This window comes from Pantherophis guttatus, chromosome 1 (genome assembly GCF_059756535.1).
Source record: "Pantherophis guttatus breed Tessera chromosome 1, ASM5975653v1, whole genome shotgun sequence".
Taxonomy (NCBI): Eukaryota; Metazoa; Chordata; class Lepidosauria; order Squamata; family Colubridae; genus Pantherophis; species Pantherophis guttatus.
The window spans coordinates 152,496,715-152,522,581 of NC_142063.1; the positions used below are offsets into that span (position 1 = coordinate 152,496,715).

At 38.4% G+C, this 25,867-nt stretch overlaps 1 protein-coding gene across 1 annotated transcript in view; it reads left to right on the forward strand.

Moving 5' to 3' along the window:
- The first annotated feature begins 700 nt into the window (after positions 1–700).
- MYO3B (myosin IIIB) overlaps positions 701–25,867 on the forward strand; it is a 252,059-nt gene continuing 226,892 nt past the window's right edge. The window contains exons 1-5 of the mRNA XM_087882018.1: positions 701–881; positions 2,423–2,557; positions 9,912–10,016; positions 10,265–10,364; positions 14,921–14,997. Of these exons, the coding sequence (XP_087738144.1) occupies positions 735–881; positions 2,423–2,557; positions 9,912–10,016; positions 10,265–10,364; positions 14,921–14,997 (564 nt within the window). The 5' untranslated portion in view covers positions 701–734. The remainder of the gene's footprint in view (positions 882–2,422; positions 2,558–9,911; positions 10,017–10,264; positions 10,365–14,920; positions 14,998–25,867) is intronic.

Genomic DNA, 25,867 nt, shown 5'->3' on the forward strand with positions numbered 1-25,867 from the left:
AGTAGTATTTAGCTGCCAGCTGCCTGCAATTACTGCGAGTTCAAATCTCACCAGGCTCAAGGTTGACTCAGCCTTCCATCCTTCCGAGGTAGGTAAAATGAAGACCCGGTTTGCGGGGGCAATAAGCTGACTTTGTATAAAATAGAACACCGCTTAGAGGGGGCCAAAAGCCCTACTAAGCAGGTATATACAAAAGTATGAAGGCTATTGCTTAAAAGCATTGTAAGCCGTCCTGAGTCTCCGGAGAAGGGCGGCATATAAATCAAACTAATAAATAAATAAATAAATAAATAAATAAATAAATAAATAAATGCATTAAAAACTCATTCACGCCATTCATGGCCGGATCTCGCCAGATCACAAGAGCGAGATCAACGGCCCCAGGCCTGTCGGAAAAGCCAGGTCTTCACCGCTTTTCGGAAGGCCAATAGGGTGGGGATGGTCTGGACCTCAGGAGGTAATTGGTTCCAGAGAGCTGGAGCAGCCACAGAGAAGGCCCTCCCTCGCGGGCCCGCCAGCTGGCATTGTTTAGCTGATGGGACCCGGAGGAGACAAACTCTGTGGGATCTTACCGGTCGCTGGGAGCTATGCGGCAGAAGGCGGTCTCGAAGATAGTTGGCCGTGTGAGTTGCTGAATCAACTGATTTCCTATAACTATGACACCTATTTAACTGTTTTCTTATTCTATTTTTCCCAGGAAACCACTCTATGGCGTGCTTCAGTATAATCAGAATATGATTGGACTGGAATCGTTACCTGATCCCACAGATACCTGGGAAATTATTGAGACTATTGGAAAAGGAACATATGGTAAAGTCTATAAGGTTACTAATAAGAAGGATGGCAGTTTGGCAGCAGTGAAGATTCTAGATCCTATTAATGTGAGTGAAGAGCCCAATTTAAAAACAGTTAACAAGCTTTTTATACTATGAATACACAAGAGGCTGTGAAGCTTCTATTTTGATTAGATAAAATGAAAGCGCTTTGAAAGTGAACTTTAGTTATGTGGTGCACATGATGATAAAAAACAAGGCAGTTGTTTCAAAATTGCGTTGCGTCCCAAATTAATTCAAAACTTTTTTTTCCCCATTTACCTATTCAATCCTGTTCAATGGGAAAAGTACAAGGCTGGAGAGTCCACTGATCTAATCTCATATTCTGTGCAAACCATGGAGCTTGCATTTTGGAATTTGATAATGTTTTGGTTCTGAAAACTAAATCATATTGCTCTTTTTTTTTTTTTTGCTTTTGTAAACTCAAATACATTTCTCAAATGCAAAGGGAAGGAAGGTTATCCGAGGACACCTAAGACACTCAGCTTTCCAGGTGTATTGCAATAAAGAGCCATGCTTCATTCAAAGATGCCTATAAGGAAACACCATAGCCTATCTCAATTTATTGAGATATATTGTGTTACAGAAAGAACTTTTGCTCCATATATAATGAAAATAACATTCTGTTTAAATTGGGGTGGTTATTTTGATGGTCAAATTTTTGAAAATACTTTTAATATTTTTATTTAGCTTTGTAAGATATTGGAAGTAAGGTCTTTGATTGAAATAAAGGCGGGTTTGTAACCACGCTTTAAAAAAATGACACTATATGTGTAAAACCGATAGTCAAGCTGGAGATTTGTAAGAAGAACATAAAATGGTTCTGTGGAAGTAAAAAGTTTATTTTATTTATTTATTTATTTATTTATTTATTGGTTCGATTTATATGCTGCCCTTCTCCGGAGACTCAGGGCGGGTTACAATGCATTAAGCAATAGCCTTCATACTTTTGTATATACCTGCTTAGTAGGGCTTTTCGGGCCCTCCTAAGCGGTGTTCTTTTTTATACAAAGTCAGCTTATTGCCCCCACAATCCGGGTCCTCATTTTACCTACCTCGGAAGGATGGAAGGCTGAGTCAACCTTGAGCCTGGTGAGATTTGAACTCGCAGTAATTGCAGGCAGCTGGCAGCTAAGTGCTACTTAACAGCACTTTAGTCCACTGTACCACCAAGGCTCCTTTGGATGCCGCCCATCTCGCAGTTCAAGGCAACTAAAAGTTAGCAGAATGTGATTGCAATCCAAATAACGGAATGTAAAACACAATTGTGTTGAACAAAGAAGCAGAATTAAATCAGACTTTCCCTCTATTACTTGCCTGTAACAATACAGTCTAAATACTTTAATACTCCAAACTGCTCACAAACTAACATGTTTTTATTATTGCTTGAATAGCTCTCAACATTTTAATATTTTGCAATATGCTCCTGAAACCATAGGAAGTTTTATAACTTTCCTTGAGTTGTTTGCTGGAAAGTTGCGCGTGTCATCTTCAGAAGAGCTGATAGTATCGCTGGTGGGACCAAATTTGGGGGCTCTTTCTTCCTAGTGATACTTATGATGTGGGTACTCTGTGTGTCTCCAATTTAGGACATGGACGAGGAGATTGAAGCAGAGTATAACATCTTACAATTTCTTCCTAACCATCCCAATGTGGTTAAATTTTATGGAATGTTTTACAAGGCAGATCGGTATGTAGGTGGACAGCTCTGGCTTGTTCTTGAGGTAAGACATTTTGTATTGCTAAATCTTAATGAGAAGAAGTGTTGTGTTGTGGAAAAAAAGCCTAAATGCATGTTTGTTATGCTGGGGAAAGTTATGGTCCTTCACTTAATCACAAAGGGGCTTTGTTTGGCAGGAAAGAACCACAATGCACTCACCGCTTGCTCCAAGGCCGTGGATGTGACCTTCCAAGTTTTCCCAGAACTGGCTGTTAGACTGATTCTTTTAACATGAATTAAGGGCAGATTCATTAAATGCAAGTAGTCCTTGACTTATGACCACAACTGAACCCAAAATTTCTGTTGCTAAGTGAGAATTTGTTAAGTGACCTTTGTTAAGTGAATCTGGTTTCCTCATTGACTTTACCTGGCAGAAGGTCGCAAAAGATGATCATGTGGCCCCAGGACATGTCTGTCATAAATATGAGTCAGTTGCTAGGCATCTGAATTTTGATCACATGAGCATGGGGATGTTGCAATGGTCATAAGTGTGAAAAATGGTCATGTCTCTTTTTTCAGCACTGTTGTTATTCAGATGGTTATTAAACACACTAAGTTGAGGACTACCTGTACAAGAAGGGCAGTAATTATATTGCCTGCAAAATCAGTTAAATCAACCTTCGTTTCTATCGTGGCCCTATCTACTTGCACTAAATAAGACCTGACTCTGGACTTGCTGAGTTCTTGCTGCAGAAATGGTTCTTTCCTAGGATAATTGAATCTTTCAATAAACACATAAAGCAATTGATCTCAAATGGCATTGCGTTGGGGACACAGTCATGCAGAAAATTCAGAATAAAGCTGGATTATGTGTCCTCAGAGTTTGGAAATGCTATTTGTGGCTCACATGTAGGCAATACTGTAAGAAGTGTTATTGGATTTAAAAAAAATCAAAACAGGGTACAGTTTGAAGGATCAAGCTGAGTGACTAGGATTTCTTCTTTGTCAAGTTCTTGACTTTTTCTCAGCCCACAACAACCTCTTTCTGCCATGTCTTGTTAATATTGTCCCTCTCTCTTATCCCTAGCCCACAACTGAGGCAGCTTATATTTAGTTGTTCTGGTTTTAAAGAAATGCTTTCCCTCTTCTTCATCATGAATACAATTTGGCATGCTTCATTGACCATCTGATGGCTGAGATGATCAGCAATTGGGATATGCCTAACAACTTAGGTTGTTGCAGGTATACTCCTTCCCATCTGGTTGCTTTGCATTGCTTTCCATGTTCAATTTGACCTGAGTTGTAGGAAAGATTGGATACCTGGCAGCTGCAGAAGCATCTCCCTGTGGAACAGTTGACAGAGTATTGCCAAGTCTTTTTCATTCCTCCAGCAAATAGGGTACACTCCTTGGTTTGTTGCATCTTCGTTGACTTTCCCTGACAATTCAGAGATGCAGCAAAAGAAGGTGATCTTTCTGTTATATAGTTTGCCTTTTAGCAGCTGAATGAACCGAAAACTAAAATCTGGATTTCCAGAAGAAGAAATGGCAGACTGAAGATGGCTCCACAAAAAGTGGAGTCAATGATCACGCTGGAATGAAGAGTCAGTGAGTAGACCAGCTTTCAAAACCTCTCTGGACAAGGAGAGGACTTGAGACCACCCAAAAGCATTGCAGAAAGCTGTTTCTTGCTTGGAGACATCAAGATAGTCTCCATCAGGTTTAGAGCTTTGGGAGATGGAGGAATAGCCACCTTGCTCAAATCTTGGTTGGCATCTTTGAAAGGACAATAGATTTGCATACTTCCCTAACTAATCACTTTTGGGGAAATTGCTTGTTAACATTTTACCTATTAGAAGGATGTTTGGAATAAACTTGGAATAAACAGCAAAAAGGTGATTAAAACTTTCATTTTTAAAAGTTACAAATATACTAAGGGTTCAGATAAATTAATTATAAAGAATCCTTCCCATGGGAAAATGCTTTTATTTTGATTTTTTTGGGGGGGGGGAAGCCCATAACATGGCATTTTAAAAATTGGACACTAGCAGGAACAATTAAAGGAGAAGAACACAAACTTGATTTACAATTATAGAATAAAACAAAATATTCTAATATAGGACATATTAAAGGACATTTTTTTAAAAAATGGAGTGAGAAATTAATGTTAATAATGTCAAAAGAGACACATGCCTCAATGGAGAGATTGTGTCTAAAATACGTTATGGAAGAAGAACAAATTAACCTAACAAGATTGAGACTGAATTGAATGTAGATTTACAAGTGATAGATATAAGAATGATATGGAAAAATATATATTATACTAGATACATAAATCCAGATGATGATTTAATAATTGAAAAGGATATACAGACAAGACAGCAATCTGGATAATTTTCTTATGTTGGATTTACAAAAGAGGCTTGTTAAAATTTTGAAGAATCTCAAAGAGAATGGACAAAGAAAAAAATGAAAAGAAATCAAGTTTTAGGATATTATATGACTAGACCAGGGGTGGGCAATTGTGGCTCTTTTACAACCTGTGGACTTCAACTCCCAGAATTCCTGTCTCAGGAATTCTGGGAGTTGAAGTCCACAGGTTGTAAAAGAGCCACAATTGCCTACCCCTGGACTAGACTAAAGATTAAGATTGTTAGAAATAAAAGGAAGGAATACAATATTGGTTTATTTGATCAAGGTTTAAAATGATGTTATCTCTGGTAACCCTTAATCGACTTTTGCTGACAACAGGACTGAAATTATGATGTTTTATGGATTTGCTTATAGATAAGTGATGGGATATAACTAGAAAAGATCATTTTCTGTAATTTAAGGGGAGATGATAAGTTATTAAAATTATTTATATTTGTGATGAAGATGGGAAATCACTTTTTATGTATTTCTTTTCTTTTCTTTACTATGTCTTTTCTTTTTTTCTATTGTATTTCTCTTTTTTATTTCTTTTCTGAACCTTCTACTCTTTCTTTTGTTCTGTCTTTTTTTTAGTTTATATTAGTTTTTGATATTATAAACTTTAATAATAATTTTATTAAAAGTACTAAGATTTCCTCATTTCTAATTTAGACTGTAAAGGGGAAAGTACTGAATTATCTCTTCTAATGGCATTTTTTAAAATCTCAGTTGGCTTTGAAAATGAAGCAAACAGAATATTGTGTTGCATTGTCTTCTGAATGTTTCAGAAGGCAAAAATAATTGGGCCCTGTTGGAGAATCAGATGTAAAATGTTAGTATAGCTATCCTTGCTGAATAGTCTGTATATCAGGATTTGCAGTGTTATCTGTGGGCAGCAAGTGTTATTTTTCCCATTTGTATTCCTTTTAGATGAAGCTTTCATTGCTTTCTTTGGTGAAACCATATATTTTTTCCCAATGTGAACTTAATAAGATGAACCTATATGGGCACCGATAAAATTGCACTATAAATGTCCTTAATTGTCCCCAGGGAATCATAATTCTGCCAGGATTATAAATCACCAGCAATATTTTCCACGCTCCTGGTCTTTTTAAACACCTGGATCTATCATAACTGAAGGCCTATTAGCTAAACCAGACTGCTGCAACATTATGCCCTTGAGAAAAGTTGGGCTGAAATTGCCATCTCTTTTTGGCCGGCATGAACCAATCATAATCTAACTGGGGTTGGTGGAGGATGCATTTCAACACATTTGGAAGAAACCAGGATGGTGAAAGCTCACACAAGTATTAAGTGCTCCCCAACTAAACTCCTAGAATTCTATTTCAGTTAGGACAGGGGTTGGCAACCTTAAAAACTCAAAGAGCCACAAAGGTCCTAACCGGAAGCCCCCCATTCAGTTCTGGAACAGACCGGAAGTCCAGTTCCCCCACCATAGAGACTACTACTGTGGCATCCTTTTTCCTCTGCTGACTAGAAGTCCAGTTCCCCCACCATAGAGTCTCCTCCTAGTATGGCGTCCTTTTTCCTCTACCTGCCCTAACAGGAAGCCCTATCAATTGTGGAGCCGACCAGCAACAGGGAGCCACAGCAGAGGGATGAAAGAGCCACATGCAGCTCCAGAGCCACAGGTTGCTGACCCCTGAATTAGGAGGACAAACCCAAACTAGATAGAAGTCAGAAGAAAATGTCCCTCAAACTGGGTCTGACTCTTGGTCAATTAAGAAGGGCACCTCTATTTGCTACTCCCTTCTCCTGAGTTGCTCTTTTCATTTTGTAACCCTGGAGTTTCCTGCTTGTCTTCCTTCCAATAATAACCATTTACTGTTTTTTGAGGTGAGACAAAGCTGACTATTATCAACTACTATGGCAAAACAAAACAAAACAAAACAAAACAAAACAAAACAAAACAAAACAAAACAAAACTGCAAGTCGTAAATGAAAATAATTTATCTTCTAGTTACAAATAAAAGTAAAAGCCAAAGTAGCATTATACTTATTAAAAAAAGCAGCAGTCACAATAAAAATGAAGTTAATAAATGTGATAATATTAAATAACACAGGCCATGACATACTCACCCAAAGGCCACAATTACATATTTATGTCAATATGAGGCAGGTATGTAAGTCATGGCATTTGCCTGATTATATGTACATATATGCACATATCAACCCTTGTCCCAGCTTGATAATATCTTGAACCATATTCCAGTGACATAATTCCACCTTTTTACAAATACTGTAGATCGTTTTGACCCCTCCCCTTCTCTGACTTCTATTATGCTATGCTTGTCCTTTCCTAAATTTGTATACAGTATATGAGTCAACATCCGCTTTATAGCTAATGATCTTTTGTCCTGCTGTGAAGAAATGTTCCTCCTTTTAGAATAGGCAACTTTCATGGTCTAAAATCAAGGTAGATACAGGTAGTCCTCAACAGTTCATTTAGTGACTGTTCAAAGCACTGAAAAATGTGACTTATGACCATTTTTTACCTTATGACCATTGCAGCATCCCCATGGTCACATGATCAAAATTCAGCTGTTTGGCAACTGGTTCATATTTACAACCCTTGCTGTGTCCTAGGGTCATGTTATTCCCCCTATATGACTTTCTGACAAGCCAAGTCAATGGGGAAGCCAGATTCACTTAACAACTATGGCAAGAAAGGTCGTAAAATGGGGCAAAACTCACTTAACAAATGTCTCAGCAACATACATTTTGGGCTCAATTGTGGTCGTAAATCGAGGACTACCTGTATTGTTTTGGTGCCTAGGGGTCGCACCAGTGGTGGGTTGCCCCTGGTTCAGACTGGTTCACAAGAATTGGTAGTAAAACTGATTTGAGGTTCCACCCACTAACCCGGACGTCATCATAGGTGATCTGCGCACACACAGAAGCTTTTGTGCATGTGCAGAAGCGTGCACAAGCGATGTGAACTGGTAGTAAAGGTAAGTAGAACCCACCCCTGGTTCAGAGGGAGCGTTTCAGAGGGAAAAAAGACCAGTAGAGTTAACAATAATACAAAGGGCTGGGTTGTCATCATTTTTGTTTTTTCTTGGGAATGGGTTTGAAAAGGATGCATGATATACAACTTTTTCTATTAAAAAAGTACATGGGCTATTTTGTGGCATTCACCTGCTCTAGTCTTTAAGCAATACAAATCTTGGTAAGTGATTCCGTTTTATAGTTGAAGAAGCTTCTCGGATGAGAAGTGAAATGTCTTCAAAGAAAAACCAGAAAGTCCCATTGTCTCTTGAAAAAGCCCCTTTGGGACAACCATGACCTGGATTACTGAGAATCTCCATATAAATTTACCTACATTGAACGTGGGCCCTGCCACTTCAAGAAGGCTATCAAGTGGAGAGAAGTTGTATACTCCTGGCTTAGGGCATTGGCACTTTCTACCACTAGTATGCTTCTAGTGAATAGAATGCAGAAAAACAGAATAGATTGTGGATAAAAATATCGTTGTGGGAGTGACATGGGTGATTAATGATATAGAAAAGTACATTTAGAAAGGTTTTAATCTCTCTTTTTCCCCTTTCTGTTCTTTTAAAAACATGGCATGCAAGTAATGTGAACATGTTTGCAAAAGGCTGTGCTTTTCTGGATCTGAAAGTTTTTTCTTAGCTGTTGGCAGAACAGACATCAAGGCTGAGCGTAGAGAGATATGCATGTTGTCTATCTTATGCTGCCTGCTAACAGGAGCATTGATAGAGCGAACATTTCAAATGACTGTAATTTGCTGCTCCCCAGTTATCAAATGTATCACATATAGAACAGTAAAAACAGAAAACTCCTGCGCTTTCTTTCGCATCAAAAGAGTTTTGAAAGACACAGGTTCATAAAGACAATGCTGGCTATTGTGACTGTACAGATCTGACAGGTTTTTAAACTGTTGAAAATAAAGAACAACTACTAAAAAAACCACCCTGAACTAATTTTGGAAAGTACATGCAGAATATCTTGGGTTCAACCACTGGTATCTTCAGCTAAGGGAAAGTAGCAATAGCTTTAGCAATAGCACTTACATACCACTTCATAGTGTTTTTCAACACTCTCTGAGCACTTTACAATGTTAGCATATTGCCCCCAACAATTTGGGTCCTCCTTTTACTGACCTCGGAAGGATGGAAGCCTGAGTCAACCCTGAGCTACTCAGGATCGAACTCCTGCTGTGTGGGCAGAATCAGCCCCCAATACTGCATTCTAACACTGCGCCACCACATATTTATCACCAGTAAATAGAAGAAAACTAAAATCTTTGCTTGTGGCCTTACAGTCATATGAGTTAAGGTAGACAATACTGAACTAGATGGGCTTAGTCTACTATAGTCCTATGTTTCCTAGATTTTTTTTATTGTCAATGTTTTTATTTCTTTTATTTTAGATTCAGGCCTGTCAGCAGATCACAAAAATATCCACTAATCCAAGATAATTGCAAAGGAATGAATGGAAAAAAACACATTTTTGAAATATCAATATGAATATATTTAGCTAGAAAACTTTATGAGAGAGTTCTACTAATTACTTTATATCCTTGCAGCTTATTGGAGCTTCTGTACTAAGACTTACTTTGAATTGTGATGACTGGGCAAGGCATAGAACTGCCTTCTCCAGTCACTGGCACAGCCTCCCTAGCTTTAAGTAAAATAAGGGGAATTGTAGTCCAATATACCTAATATATCCCACCGGTTTGGAGAAAACTTGCCTAAAAGTAAACACAGGTTTAATTTCCCTTCTTGTCCATGCAAGAAAATGTAATTAGCACATTTGTTTGCCTTCACAATAAAGATGTCATTCTGGATATCCAAAAGTGTCTAGATCATGGCTATTATTTGGAAATAGCTGCTGTGAACATTTGTAATGACTGATTTCCTTTACTGTGTTTTCTGTACAAGTAGTTGCCCATCTGTAGGGATTATGATCTAAGCATGCTTGTTGAGTAACGGATGCCTTGTTCCTCTCCTGTCCCCTTAACAGCTGTGTAATGGAGGCTCAGTCACAGAACTTGTCAAAGGCCTACTGAAGAGTGGCCAAAAGTTGGATGAAGCAATAATCTCATACATTTTAAGAGGTGCCCTTCTGGTAAGGATACCATTTTGCTTCTAATGACAAAATAGGATGCAATTTAGCCATTCTGATACACCGTCCAGGTAAAAGGGGAAAAATTGTTATCTGTTTACTGCAGCGGGTGTTTGTATTGAGACTGTGATATAGTAGACAGAAGTTCCTACAGTGCGGGTACAGATTTTTTTTTCCTGTTAGGGACATTATATAAGTATATGAGTAAAAACTATTTTTTCTCTCCTTTTTTTTTCATTACGGACACTTAGGGTCTTCAACATTTGCACAACAATCGCATCATTCATCGTGATGTCAAGGGGAACAACATTCTTCTGACAATGGAAGGAGGAGTCAAGCTTGTTGACTTTGGTAATCCTTCCTTCCTTCCTTCCTTCCTTCCTTCCTTCCTTCCTTCCTTCCTCCTAGTTCAGAGAATAAACATTGTTTTGTGCATATGAAAAAAAGGATATTCCTCTCAATTAGCCTTCATCACATTTATTCCCTCTTAGCTGAAAACTAAAATGGGCCTAAAAACTAACATTTCATTTAAATTTGCAAGTACAACAGTTATATTTGAGTGTGATTAAAATTGAAAAGCCATTATATAAAGCCAGATAAAAGAAGCTGGTGACTTTATTTCCAAGAAAATTTGTTGGTTTTTTTTAATAAAGTCAAATATTTTATAAAGTCAAATAATTGAAAAAGGAATCACAGATTAAAGCCAATATCACTGTAACAAAAATAAGGCTGTCATCTTCTTTCAGTGTCATTGGGAAGAAGTTGGACTAAACTTGCATGGAAAGGATAAAGTTGCAAAAGTTAGCTTGCAACTTGAATAAATCCATCACATTCCATCATGACTTATTAATTCCCTGGTACCACAAAGCCAAATGAACTCAAGAACAGATGTCTGTAGAGATTCTCAGTCATCCAGGTCATGGTTGTCCCAAAGGTGCTTTTTCAGGAGGCAACTGGACTTTTTTATTTTTCTTTTTGAAGACGTTTCACTTCTCATCCAAGAAGCTTCTGAAGATGAGAAGTGAAATGTCTTCAAAAAGAAAAACAAGAAAGTCCAGTTGCCTCCTGAAAAAGCACCTTTGGGTCAAGAACAGATGCCACTTGTGACCTGGATGCCAGAAATTCTTTATCAATGTGAACTCAAAATGCTCCATTTTAAGTAGAAGTTGGACAAGCCACTTGGACTAAAACAACAACAACTTCATTACTAACCTCTTCAATAGCAAATGGGTAGAAATCTCTATTCATCTGATGCCACTTTCCTAGGGTAATAATTAGCACTAGCTGCTAGAGTGAGTTGCAGGAAATTGGCATCGATGCCAAAAGAAACAGTGTGGGTCAGAAAAAAAAAGAAGCTAGAAAGAGAATAACATTGGTAGAGTTAAGTTTTTTTCTGTTTTTTGCATATAATTGCCTTGTTGCACTCCCACAGAGGAACACAAGATCAAAATGAAGCAAGAGTGGGAAGGTATTTGTGAAATTAGCTATACTTTATTCAAAGAGAGGAGGTGTATAAAAGGAGTCATGGGGTTGGGAGGGGTTACTGCCTGGTGTGTGTGTGTATATGGTATATATTTATAGCACTTCAACTGTACAAATAGTCATTTATTTCCTAAAATGAAATTTGTGTGCTTTGCGAAACCTGTGCTTAAATTGGAATTAAATGCAATATTCATTGTACAACTATCAGTTAAGTCCACATCTAAAACCAGTGGTCTTTTAGATTTCAGCGTGTATGTGTGGCAGGGGTGAAATCCAGCAGGTTCTGAGAGGTTTGGGAGAACTGGTAGCAGAAATTTTGAGCAGTTCTTAGAATTGGCAAATACTACTCTGGCTGGCCTCAGAGTGGGGTGGGAATGGAGATTTTGCAATATCCTTCCCCCAGGAGTGGGGAGGGAATGGGGGTTTTGCCATATCCTTCCCCTGCCACGCCCACCAAGCCACACCACACCATGCCCACCAAGCCATGCCCACAGAACCGGTAGTAAAGAAATTTGGATTTCACCACTGATGTGTGGTGTGTATAAATAGAGCAAAACTGATCCGATCTATTTTCCTCTTCTCAGTTTTTTGTCAGAAGATCTGGGGATTTGTGGTTTGCTGAAAAGTTCTGAAATCTTCTAGTGCCTTCTTTCAAAACTGGGGGAAAATAGTTTAAGTCTGTTTTTTTTTTAAACCTCATGCACAGTAACCTCTATCCATAGAGAAATGTTTGGAACATGTAATATGAATTTTATTAGTACACAACAAAACACATAGCCATTTAAAAAACCAACTAACCAAGGGTAAATGAGAGAAAATCACTTTCAAATTCCTCCAGCAGAATTTGAAATTGATCTGCCAATCATCTTCACTCCTACTGACCTTGGAATGGTGATGAACCAGCAAGCCAATCATTCCTCTCTTTCAACTGAGCAATAGGAATCTGTCAAAAACATTGTCCAATGTATCTACTAGTGAGTATCAACAGTATCTACTAGTGAGGCAAGTACAGTACTGTACACACATTGGATATTTTTTTCTAAAAAAAAAATCCCCTTCCTTTTACACACAAAGAAAGAATAACAGAATAACAAGAGTTGGAAGGCACCTTGGAGGTCTTCTATTCCAATCCCTTACTCCAGTGTTTCCCAAACTTGACCCTTTGAAGATGTATGGACTTCAACTCCCAGAATTCCTCAACTAGGCATACTGGCTGGGGAATTCTGGGAGTTGAAGTCCATGCATCTTAAAATAGCCAAGTTTGGGAAACACTGCCTTACTCAAACAGGAGACATGATACCATTTTAGACAATGGTTGTCCAGTCCCTTCTTAAAAACCTCCACTGTTGGAGCACCCACAACTTTTGAAGGCAAATTGTTCCATTGGTTGATTGTTCTTACTTGTCAGGAAATTTCTCTTTAGTTCTAGGTTGCTTTTCTCTTTGTTCAGTTTTCATCCATTGCTTCTTGCCTTGCCTTCTGGTGCTTTGGATAATAGGTTGACACCCCCCCCGCCCCTTCTTCTTTAAGGCTGCCCCTCAAATATTGAAACACTGCTATCTTCTTCTCACTAAACTGGACATATCCAATTCCTGCAACTGTTCTTCATATGTTTTAGCCTTCAGCCCCCCCAATCATCTTTGCTGCTCTTCTATGCACTCTTTCCAGAGTCTCAACATCTTTTTTATATCATGATGACCAAAGTACCGAAAGGAAATGAAAGGCACACCTCTTCAGTAAAACTAAGATGAAGCTGCCTGATTATCAGGTATCAAGCCATCATTCCTCCTGTAATGAAGATCCCTTTGAAAGTTGTTAAGGAGACACATGATATGCCATCAATTTTATAGCTAGGCACTAGGTTGTTCCTGCATTGGGGCTTAAATGGAAGAGAGAAGTCTAACTTCTTTTAGGCTACTTTTTAGGCTAGAAGGACTTGAATGCATCGCAAGGACATTTGCACAATCCCGCTGTTATCTAATTCACTGCAGTAACCGGGTCGACTCATCCCCAACTTCAGACAAAAGAGAAAGAAAAAGGATTTAAAAATCCAAGCAGCCTGCAGCAATTTTTTACATAAGAGAAGGGGTGGGGGGAAAGCAAGTGAATACTCTTGGCTAGATCAAGGCAGCATCCCACGGGAAAGATCTGGTAGAAAAGCTGAAACTCAGGAGCCTAGAGAAGAAGTGAGCAAGAACTTCAATAGGGCTGCTAACCAAGCACAAGATCTGCTCTGCAGGGATTTATTTCGCAAATCAAAGAATATGTTGCTGTGGTGTGTGTGTGTTTTTTAAAAACCCAATTTGGGCTTCACTGAAGCTGAGCCAGAAATAAATTTGGTTCAGCTACTGAACTGAGTCAATGTCACAGGATCATAGAAGCCTGGGGTTGCTTTTGAACTATTGCAGAATCTTCACATGGAAGATGTGTGAGAATTACAGAAAATATAAACATTCAGTCAAATAATCATTCTATAAGTGGTTGCCACATCACCTGCATTCTCTCAGTTATTGCTTTTTAATGGATGAATCTAGATCTTCTCCAATTTCCTGGGGAAACTGTGACCTCCATGGTTGCAATACTCAACTTATGACCACAATTGAGCCCAACATTTCTGTTGCTAAGTGAGACATTTATTAAGTGAGTTTTGCTCCATTTTATGACCTTTCTTGCCACAGTTGTTAAATGAATCATTGCGGTTGTTAAGTTAGTAACACGGTTGTTAAGTGAATCTGGGTTCCCCATTGACTTTGGTTATCAGAAGGTTACAAAAAGTGTTCACAAGACCCTGGAACACTGCAACCGTCATAAATTTGAGTCACTTGCCAAGCATCTGACTTTTGATCATGTGACCATGGGGATGCTGCAATGGTCATAAGTGTGAAAAACGGTCAGAGGTCACTTTATCCGGTGCCATTGTAACTTTGAGTAGTCACTAAATGAACTGTTGTAAGTCAAGGATTACCTGTTCTCTGCTGATACCAAATGTCCAAAGTATAGGATGTGAACAGAATAAGAGGGTGGCAACAAGAACTTTTATTGGGTTCCTTAAGTAAAAAATTTTCTTGAGCTACGTGGGATTCTTTTAAAGTTTTCAGGCTGTAGAATCTGTTATAAAAGTTTCGTGCACAGCTTTAGTGATAAAAAAAAAATTGGCTGTGTTCCACAGAATTTTTTCCTTTTTTTCTTTTGCCCTTATTTCCTCCCAGAATTACAGCAAGTTCTTGTGCCTTAAGTGATTCTTAAACTATGAAGCAGCAGGCCAGCTCCAAAAACATTTAAGTTAAATTTGCCTAGCTTGCAAATTCTCCCCCAGTTAGTGACAAAACCTGCAAATCTATTGACATTGATTTTTCTCCCAGGCATTGTATGGAAAGGTAAACAAGCTACCCAGCAAATGTTCAGAATGTCTTTTCTTATTACAGGTGTTTCTGCACAGCTCACCAGTACCAGGCTGAGGAGAAACACTTCAGTTGGGACACCATTTTGGATGGCTCCAGAGGTAGGTTACGGCTATAATGTGCTGTGTATGTTGCATATCTTATTTTTTTTTAGCCCTGCTAGATGTGCTGCCCTAATTCTCTAAATCAGTCAGTTTTTTTTAAAAAAAATTGACAACTTTAAGATCTGTGTATTTCAACTCTCAGAATTTGTCAGCCAGGGAAATCTTCTAAATCCTTTGATGTCTAGCATTATAACCAAGAGAAATAAAAGTTAGGACTTCCTCGATTTATATACCAAAAATAAATAAAGGAATAAATTTAGCTTGTTTGCACAATTGTGGTTTTGAAGTGAATCTTATTGATTGATTGATTGATTGATTGATTGATTGATTGATTGATTGAACTTATGGCTGCCTATACTCCGTAGTGATTTAATTCAGTTTTAAATATATGCTGTTCAGACTGAGGAACATGTTGTATGTTATCATTCTCCTATGTTTTCTACACTTCATTTAATAATGAAAATTGACTTTCATAGATGATGATAGCCATAACAGGGCTGTTGATAAAGAAAAGTGAGGGCAGAATTTCACATTTAAAAATAGGTAGGCCTAAGAGGATGGAAGCTTAGAGAGGCACACCGAACGTATTCAGTAGAAGTAGAATAAGTATCAAATGAAAGAAAGAAAAAAGTAAAGTAAAGGTTGGAAAAGTGGAGTGGACAGAACAGTTGAAAGGTCTGAAGAGCACTTGGAAAATCAACAGACTTGCTGTGACATGAAGAAATCCTGCAACGCTTCTGAGATCTCATGTGTTATTAATCCTGCTTGTTAATGATTCAGTTTGTGCAATTCTTCTCCCAATGCTTGATTTACTACACTTTTCAGCTCAAACTTGTAAAACACAACAGACAGGATATGTGGTATTTCTCCCACCCCATGACTGATGCTTGTTAAATCCTAGGGAGAAAAATGGCTGAGTGGAGATTTACATTCACTTAGCCTCCTCAGTTACTAAACATGTTTTATTATTTGAGCCTGCTTTTTGTCTAGAAATAGAAGAAAAAGGTTGAGGAATGCCCTAAAAATGACAGAAAGTCTTTTGCTCAGCCGTTAAAAATAATATTTTAAAGAAGGATGTGTAATCTTTTCTTCTTAAAAACAACAGATTTGTGGGCCTGTAAAGTACTAAATAATTTAGTGAAAGTTGGACAGTCTATGATCTGAACCCTGGTTTGGTGCAGCTTCCAGAGCAGCTTCTGATCACAATTACTGTAAAGTGTTGTTGTTGTTTGGATGTTGTTTGGATGCCAGGACAGTGTAGACCCTAAAATAGGATCATCACTGGAAAAAACAGAAGAGAAAGCATACTTCATACAACACCCCAAGAAGATCATCAACAAAATCCTGCCAAGTACCCAAGAAGTAGCAAATGAGGCTCCAACCATCAAAAGGTTGTCCTTCTCTGCATTAACCAACAAACAGATTGTATTGTAATATGCCTTGTCCCTTTAAAATGAAAGTGTCTCTACAGAAGAAAAACAAAATTATGAGAGCTACCCTGTGTTGGTGATAATGTGCTGAATTAGATGCGGGGAGACCTAGTTTCTAGTCTTTCTTTAGGCACAGAAGCCATCTGGGTGACCTTGGGCCAGTCACTTTCTTTCAGCCCTAATCATCATCAGGCTCGGGGACAAGCGAGGGACAACCTCTCCTTTGCCCTTGCTGCATCATGCATTGATAAGCTTTACTGTAAGAATTAGGCAAGTGCAATGCAGAACAAGCAGGCCCTGCAAAGTATCAAGACAAATGCTAAGACGAACAACTAAAAAGCCCCTCATGATTTTTAGTGAGCTGAGAGTCCAGCTGTAAAAGCCAGCGTACTGCAATTATAACAGAGTTCCATTCATGCTCTCTAAACGATAACTTGAAATATCAAATGTATATTTCAAATACTTCTATCCGTTCAGCACCTTTAATTAAGGTGTTTTAAAAGTATATTTGAATAAGAAAAGCTAGACCCTGACAGAAATGACAGAACTATGAAATTGCAAATAGAAAGGTCAGTCTTAATATTTAAAATGTTTTGGCAAATTGCACTGGATTTATTTGGGGAAAAAATGCCTGCTCCACAGAGTGCTGCCTTTCCCCTCAGCATCTCTTATTCACTGCTCAGTGACCCTGAACATGGGGCTGAAGGTCAGCCCTAAGTTAATAGCTTTAGGTTTCTTTATTCCCTATTTAGGTAACATTTGTTCTCTTACTGGGATGGTTATTTTATTCTATGCAGCAATGCCATTTAAATAAGAGGTAGAGTCTGTTCAGTTTTAGGAAAATAATATCAGTGTTTCTCAACCTTGGAGACTTTAAAATGCATGTTGAGGAATTCTGGGAGTTGAAGTCCACGTGTCTTAAAAGTTGCCAAATATTATTTAGAGAAAAATCAGGATATAGAATAAAGTTTACTTTTCAGATGTCTCAAAGGCATTTGAGAACTCTTTTGATATAACTATATTTTTATAGTTGTGGCCAAATTTGAGTGGGTCAAGACTAGAGGGTACAGCAATGAAAAAGAAAAAAAGACGGATGTGTGATTTTATGTGTGTGTTTATATACAGTACATGCTTATTGATCCTTTTGCTTTTTTAATAAGCTTTTTTTCCCAAGTGCAATTATATTAAATTGTAGTACTAGGAACTGTGTTGCCTAAGCAGTTAAGAATCATTGTTGAAGTATTCTGAAGCATATGAATATTTCTGTTACATATTATTTAGGTGCTTTAAAGTTTCTAAGGTAGGTTTAGGAAGGATGCAAAATGTGGGAATAAATATAGTTAATTTACTCTTTACTTTTATATACTGTATTGCCTTTCCATGCAAAATAGCATTCAAATAAATTAGCATACAGTATAAAAAGATATAGTTAAAATGCAGAACAATATTAAAACATAAAACTAAAGATAGTGTTGCTTAATTAAAAAGAAAAAAGAAACAGCATGTGCAGGTTAAATCAGCTCGAAATGAAAAAACAAAACAAAACCTCTGTCTGAATAAAATGGTCTTTGCCAGCTCTGAAGGGCATCTTAGATAGAGCTAGCTTAGCCTCAGTTATCAGCAAACTTCAGAGATCAATAATGAAAATTGAGAAAGCCATCTTTCATAGTGCCAATAAGTATGTGTCCTATAGTGACAAGTTACAAAGAAGAATATTAAGTATCTGGAGCCTGGTGTGATTTATTATTATGTACACAACAATGTAAAATCATAGATGCCAATTCTTTAGCTAGAGTTGGCACTGAGTTCTTCTCAAGAACCTAGGATGTCATCATATATCGGCATAGTACAGTGGTGAAATTGAGCCGGTTCTGTCCGGCTCGGGCAAACCGGTAGCGCCAGTGGTGGGAGGCTCTGCCCACCTGCCCAGACGTCATCACATCCCATTTTTGACCCTCTGCGCATGCAAAGAAGGCTCTGCACATGTGTGGAGGAGGCGAATGCGCTCACATTTGTGAATGGTAGCGAAGGTAAGTAAATTTCACCCCTGGCGTAGTATATATATGCACTCCAAGCAGTGTGGCCTTTTGTAATTGACAGTTGGAAATTTTGTCAATTGCAGATTTTCTACGTGCTCTTCAAGATTTTTTTGGTATGGTACCCTGTGTGATGATAACTACTGGGACCATTATGGCCCATTTATGCCATGAACTTTCAACTTCACTCTTCAGATATTGACACTTCATGGTCTTCTCCAACTCTTCTATCCTACTATCCCCTGGTATTCCCACATTAATTATCACTTTTTTTTCCCAACCATGGTTAAATCTGGTGTGTTATGAGCCAAGATGTATCAGTTTGAATTCAGAAATCCCACAATATTTTAACCTGCTCATTTTTTACTATTTTTTCCAATTCTATGCTCCCACTGATTTTTCATTCCTGCCACAGGATTGTTATTATAGATGTTCCAGTGAATCATTTTGGTCATTGTGTTATGTCATTGTTTATAATCAGCTTGTGCAATCTTATTGCACAAGCTAAATATATGATCTACTGTTTCCTCTGCTTCTTTGTATAATCTGCCCTTTGAATCATTTGATGATTTTTCAATTCTGGCCTTGATTGCGTTGGTTCAAATAACTTGATCTTGTGCAGCCAAAATCAAGCCTTCAGTTTCTTCTTTTAATGTTCAAATTATAATTGGAACATAAGCCATTGATAGGTTTTTACCTTTATCCATTTTCCCCTCGATCTTTTGTAGAAATTGATCATGTAATTCTTTTTCTTGCCAGCATTCTGTTTATGGTTTTATTACATTATTTTGATATTCGTGATCTGTTTTCTTTGCATTCAGTAAATTCCTATTTTTAACTTACATCAATGCTTGTTCTTGGCTGTCTTTTACTCAGCCAATGCATGCTTCTTTTCCTCAAGAGTAAACCTCTGCCTCCTTCCTATATGGATTTCTATAATCTATCACTATCACTATGGGGATACCATGTATAGTGAATAATCATGAGTTTCCTTCTTTCTTTTTTGGTCCAATTGTCCAGTTCAGTTTTGTCCAATTAATAACTGTAATTCTAGCCATGTATTGTATCACAGGTAGAGCCCAAGCAGAGTTGGTATTCACTTACCTTTGCTACCAGTTTGCAAATGCGAGCACGCATGCATGCTTGCTCCCTCTGCTTGCACGCACCACCTCCGCGCATGCACAGGGCCTTCAGTGCATGCGCAGTGCATCAAAACAGGATGTGATGATGTCCAGGTGGGGGGGGGCGGAGCCTCCTGCAGCTGTCGCTACCGATTCTCCCAAACCGGATAGAACTGGCTGAATACCACCACTGAGCCCAAGTATTGATAATTTTAATGGATAGTTTCCACTGTTCAACTTTGCCTTTAGCAGTTTTCTCTCTCTTTAGATGTATTCATATTCTTATTCTTGTGGGTTGCAAAGTCAGACAGATGGATTTGACATTTTTGTTCATCTGTTGAGTCTTTCCCAAAGACCTGGGATAGGCAGACGTTGGTATTTAATCATATTAAATGTATTGTTGCGAGATGTAAGGTGTTCCAAGTAAAGCTGCCTTTTACAATCGACTGATGGTGTTTAAGTGTGTTCCAGATATTTTGGAATTTCATTCAAGTCTCACCAACACTACCAGCAGTGTCTGGTCTCCAACTCTTGCTCACAGGCTCAATCTTCCACCATACGCTGCTGACAGAGAGTGACTGGCTCAAATTTTCCAAGCTTGAGTATGGACTTGATCCTGGTTCTCTTCAGTCCTGTTTAACATCTTAACCATTACACTGGTCAGACTCAATAAATCTGGATCATTCATTACCGGCAGCCTCAACATATATATATATATTTAAATGTCACCTCCATGAAAAATTGCCTCCATTGTACTCTAACCTGTACAGGCCCACTGTAACCTATCTTTCTTGAACTTCAATTCAGCATTCCACATACCATTGACCCACACTTTCAAATTTCATAGCTATCCCTGCAAGAAGGATCTAGGTAGGTTGTAGCTCCATTCAGGAAAGGTTACCCTGAATGCACATTCTGTAATGAAAGAGATTGGGATCAGTCATACATATCACATGGTATTGGCCTTGTAGAGCAAATGGCCTCATCCAGCACAATTCAAACTTTGGTAGCTCTTTTCTAATTCTCAACTATATTGTTCATGATTTGGTGTCTATTGCATGAATCATGTGTCATTAGTGTTAGGAGTCCACCAATTAATAATGTTTGATTTTTTTAAAAATGGGGCTGACTGAAGATGATTGAACATATCCATATTATGTTGTTTGATGTTTGATATTTAAAAAGAGAAAACGAAAAGCAATTGATTTTGCAGTGCCAGGTAAAATTAATTGAGACTTCTGAGTCACTTGCCTTGAAGGAAGTTATTTACATGACTTCAGGGTGGTGACTTTATTGGGAGCAGATGTTTTGAGGAAGTGGTTATAGAAATTAAATATGAAAAATATGCTAATGTCCTACCCCAAAATAATGATGAATAATTTTACAGCAGGGCATGGATATAGTAGCATTCAGGGGCAACAGATGACTCCAGATCCTAATATTGTGAAATAGGGAGAAAAATATCTTTATTCACTTTCTGCCTGTTATATACCATATACTATTCCTAAAACATGCTTACTTGGGCTAGTAGGGCATGCTTAATATGTTGTTGGGCCATCAAAAAGGTTTAAATTGACTATCTCTCATAATCAACTATCTCTCATAGTAATATTTAGCCCTCAACATATCCAATCTTGCATGAGGCTAAACTTGCTCCAGTCAGTTAACCATGCCATGGGAATTGCAAAACTCAATCAAATGTCCTGTTTTGCATTTCTCAAAGTTTACTTTATTAAAATATATAGCCATAGATCAGTCTCACCAAAGTTTTAAAATGTATTATATAGCATCCAATAAAAAGCTACCCATCCCTGCATTAGATACATCCGAGGAAGGAATCAGGTCCCAAAATTTCTAATTGCCATAGTTATGGTACAATATTTGGCTATAGCTCTAGAGATTCCCCGAACCTGGTCATTTATTGGTAGTAGATGATTGCCTATGAAAGCAGTGCAATTAGATGGGACATTAACCCTGCCTACCAGAAGTGATAGATATTTCTAAAGCATTATTTCAAGGTACAAGCAAATACACAAACACTCTTAACACTAATTGTATTTACCCAATAGTACTATTGTCCCAGGGCAAAGCCGGGTGGTTGGTTTCACCTAGTGCAGGGCAGAGGTGGGTTTCAGCAGGTTCTGACCAGTTCTGGAGAACTGGTAGCAGAAATTTTGAGTAGTTCGGAGAACCGGTAGTAAAAATTCTGACTGGTCCCGCCCCCATCTATTCTCTGCCTCCTAAGTCCCAGCTGATCGGGAGGAAATGGGGATTTTGCAATAACCTTCACCTGGATTGGGATGGGAATGGAGATTTTACAGTATCCTTTCCCTGACACACCCACCAAGCTACGCCCACCAAGCCACACTCACAGAACCGGTAGTAAAAATTTTTGAAATCCACCACTGGTGCAGGGGTGTCAAACTCACGGCCCATGGGCCGGATGAGTCATGCGCTGGCCACGCCCACCCCCGGTTTAGCAAAGGGGAAAAAAGTTGTGATACGTCACGTGACGATGTGTTGTCACGAGTTTGACACCCCTGACCTAGTGCAAGTGAGCATAGTCATGGAGGTATGTGGGAATGTGTTTAGAATGTCATTTCTGTATAGAAGCAAAGTCATGTTTGCTATTACAGTCACAAGGCAAGCACCCCCTGCATGTTCTCACTACAGATTTATATACCTTGCAGATATCGCCAGGTTACATCAGCAGTTTTGATTGGTTCAAGTTAATTACCTCACCACGCATCTTAACTTCTGGCAGGCTCTTCTCAATCTCTGGGCAGATTTCATAATGTCCACATGGGGGCGCCTAGTGACTATGTTAACCTTTCTCTCCCCCCCCACACACACCCCAAGAGGCAACTGGACTCTCTGGTTTTTCTTTGAAGACGTTTCACTTCTCCTTCAAGAAGCTTCTTCAGCTCTTCTTCAGAAATGAGCGACAAATTTAAAGAAATTTCCTGTATTTAGTCCATGGTTATAATTCTTATATTTTTCTGTTAGGGGTGGAGTGGTGGTGTAATAAATTCAGTATCTGAAAATAGTCACACACAGTGAAACTATATAAAATGGTGATTAAAATGTTGGGTAAAGAATTAGGACATCCATGAATTCAGCTTAATCCTCAGCCAGCACATTGACCTGTCAGGGCTGTTTTGTTTAGCGATGCTAAATATCTTCTTTGCCATTGGCTTCTTTTGGGTTTTTTTTTCAATTTCCCAGTCTAACCTACAGGTATCCTGGTGATCTCTAATCCAAGTACCAAATAGATTTGATCTTGGGTATCATTTTCAGATCAGCCCAGGATGGCAACTAAAGAGAGGCCCCCTCCCACATCCCCTCTTTACTTCCTACATTAAACACCATGTTTCTAATTAGAGTTTGAAAACAGAAAGCACACTGTAGTTTCTCTTTTAATATTAAATTTGATGTCAAACATCCTGAAAATGTTTATGGGAAAGCAAAAGACAGCATCTCTTCAGACAGTCAAATAAGTTCTATAGCATCCTGGAATTCATACAAACTAGAAATATGAAGATAGTTTACTAGTCTTTTATAGAACTTTTAATAATAGCTTCCATTTTTGCCCAATATAGTTGAGAAAATATATAGAATATTCCCTTGGTGCTATAAGTAAATGAAATTAAATTGATGAAAGCCAAGAGTTTTTGACAAAGCATTGTATCTGGTTAACTTGGCTAGCTGTGCTGCTTTTCTTCGTGTGAGGATAAGAATTTAACATTGTCAGAATTGATTTATTTTTCCCATAATATACATTGCACATTATAATGTGTGTCAATTTATTTTACTTTAAGCTTCCATATCTCATCAGCTACTTGATTATTAACCTCATGAATGCAGAAATGTTTCCCTCAGAATGCATAGCTCTTTACACCCCCAGCTTCCTTCCATCCAGTGCAGGGGTGAAATCCAGCAGGCTCTAACATGTTCTGGAGAACTGGTAGCAGAAATTTTGAGTAGTTCGGAGAACCGGCAAATACCACCTCTGGCTGGTCCCAGGAGTGGGGAGGGAATGGGGATTTTGCAGTATCCTTCCTCTGGAGTGGGGTGGGAATGGAGATTTTGCAATATCCTTCCCCCAGGAGTGGGGAGGGAATGGGGATTTTGCAGTATCCTTCCCCTGGAGTGGGGTGAGAATGGAAATTTTGTAGTATCCTTTTCCTGCCACACCTACCAAGCCACACCATGCGCACCAAGCCACGCCCACAGAACTGGTAGTAAAAAAATTTAGATTTCACCACTGATCCAGTGGACTGGCTCACATAGGACAAACCTCCTGTTCCCTAGTTATAATATTCCATCTTTGATATCTGTAGGCCTACAGAATGTGGGATGTATGTTCTTGGCCTTCTAGAGCTCAATTCACAACTTTATGATTTGATATACTGCACAATATTTGAAGGATCATTTGTGCCATCATGTGCTGTCTACACTTTAGAACTATCCTCCTTGAGATTCGGACCATGCGAAGTACTTATACCCTCTCCATTATAGGCTGTCTGGCACCAATCTCTTTGTTGTTTTTGTATCAATCTATATGTTAATTTCCAATTCTCCCTCATCATTAACCATCAATCCATGTAAGCCTTATTTCCATTGCCATGACAGTACTGTAAGATCTGTATATTACACACATCAATATTATATTACTTTTTGGTGTTACATTACTGAAAGTGGTGTCGAAAAGTAAAATGTTGATTCCTGTAACCAAACTGGTAGAGTTTTAAGAGATTAGGGTTATTAAATTTGTTGTACAGATAAACCAGCTTTTCCTAAGCAGAATTGTGAGGCCTTTTCCCCATGTACATCTAGCCATCTAACCACCTCTGTGGGACATGGGCAGTTAAGAAGTGTAGAAAATAAATAAAAACCATGGCACCAAAAGCATCTTTTCAGTGCCAAATCCCCATCACTGCCTTTGTCTCATCCCAGATCAGAGAAGACAGGTTATCCTAGAATGTACCAATGCTAAAATTAGCATTTCCCCCCTTATTCAGAAACCATCCAAGGACAGTCTAAAGGAGTATAACATTTGTCAGGTTTCATCACCTATTACCCTGTTTTCCCGAAAATAAGACCCAACCGGAAAATAAACCCTAGCATGATTTTTCAGGATGCTCATAATATAAGCCCTACCCCAAAAATAAGCCCCCAAAATTAATATAAGACCTGGTCTTATTTTCGGGGAAACATAGGTATCTTGAATGGTTGTAAGAAGCTGAGGTAAAATAGCAATGGGGACAGCAAATGTCATACTGATGTAGATTTCTGTTCAGGTCAAGGTTGGGTGGAAAGTCTTTCAAGATAATAATGGAAAAAGGCCCTAAGAGTTATAATCCTGGTATTCACTGAAAGCATAAGATTGGACAAATCTGGTCTGAATGATGACTTGTGATTTTGTAAAAAACAAAAACAAAAACTCCACCTCTTGATCCCTCTGAATTTTAAATAGCCCCAACTCAGCAGACCCATGTCAACCATTCCTGAGCCCTGGGAAGCATTTTTTCTCTATGTACCTCTCCATTTCTTCCAAAGCGTCTCCTCCTGAGACATGTCCAGGATGATAACTGCTACATTAACAATTGCCTTTTCTAAAGTTGTGGAGTGCTTGTTGAGAAAAGCTCTTCAATGCAAAGTGCTGACTTAGCCATTCCCCCCTTTTTTTTCCTTCCGAAACTGGAAGTCTTTTAAACTGTGCATATGTTAATTTGTTTATTGCTCAATTAATTAATTAGATTTGCTGTCCATTTTCTCTTTCTTATAGATTGTTCTCATTGTGCTTATCAGTCATACATGCTACTAGTGAACTGAAGTTTCTGTCTATAAATTAGATTTATGTTTTCCCCAACTCATAAAAAGGAAACATCAAGAACAATCTTGAAATTTATAGAAGTACATTTAACTTAACAATATATTTATGGATGGGCAAATCCCTGAAATAGCATTCCCTATAGGCAGAAAATGAAGTGTGACAATTGGGAGAAAATGTGAAAAACCACAGGAGGGTTATATAATGGCGTAGTCTGAAGAAGGGGAAGTCTCAATGGTTGGAGCAGAATTTGGTTTTGTTGTAAATCCCACTTGCTAGCGTTGAATTGGAAACCATAATTGTATGCTGTACCATGTGCCCTTTGTCAGGATTCCAAGTAACCAAGTAACAGGCTTCCAGGCCTGACACCCTTTTTGACAGAGAACATCATGTGAGAAAACTACAGCCTTATTGTCTATCAACATCCATAGTTACAAAGGTCTTTTC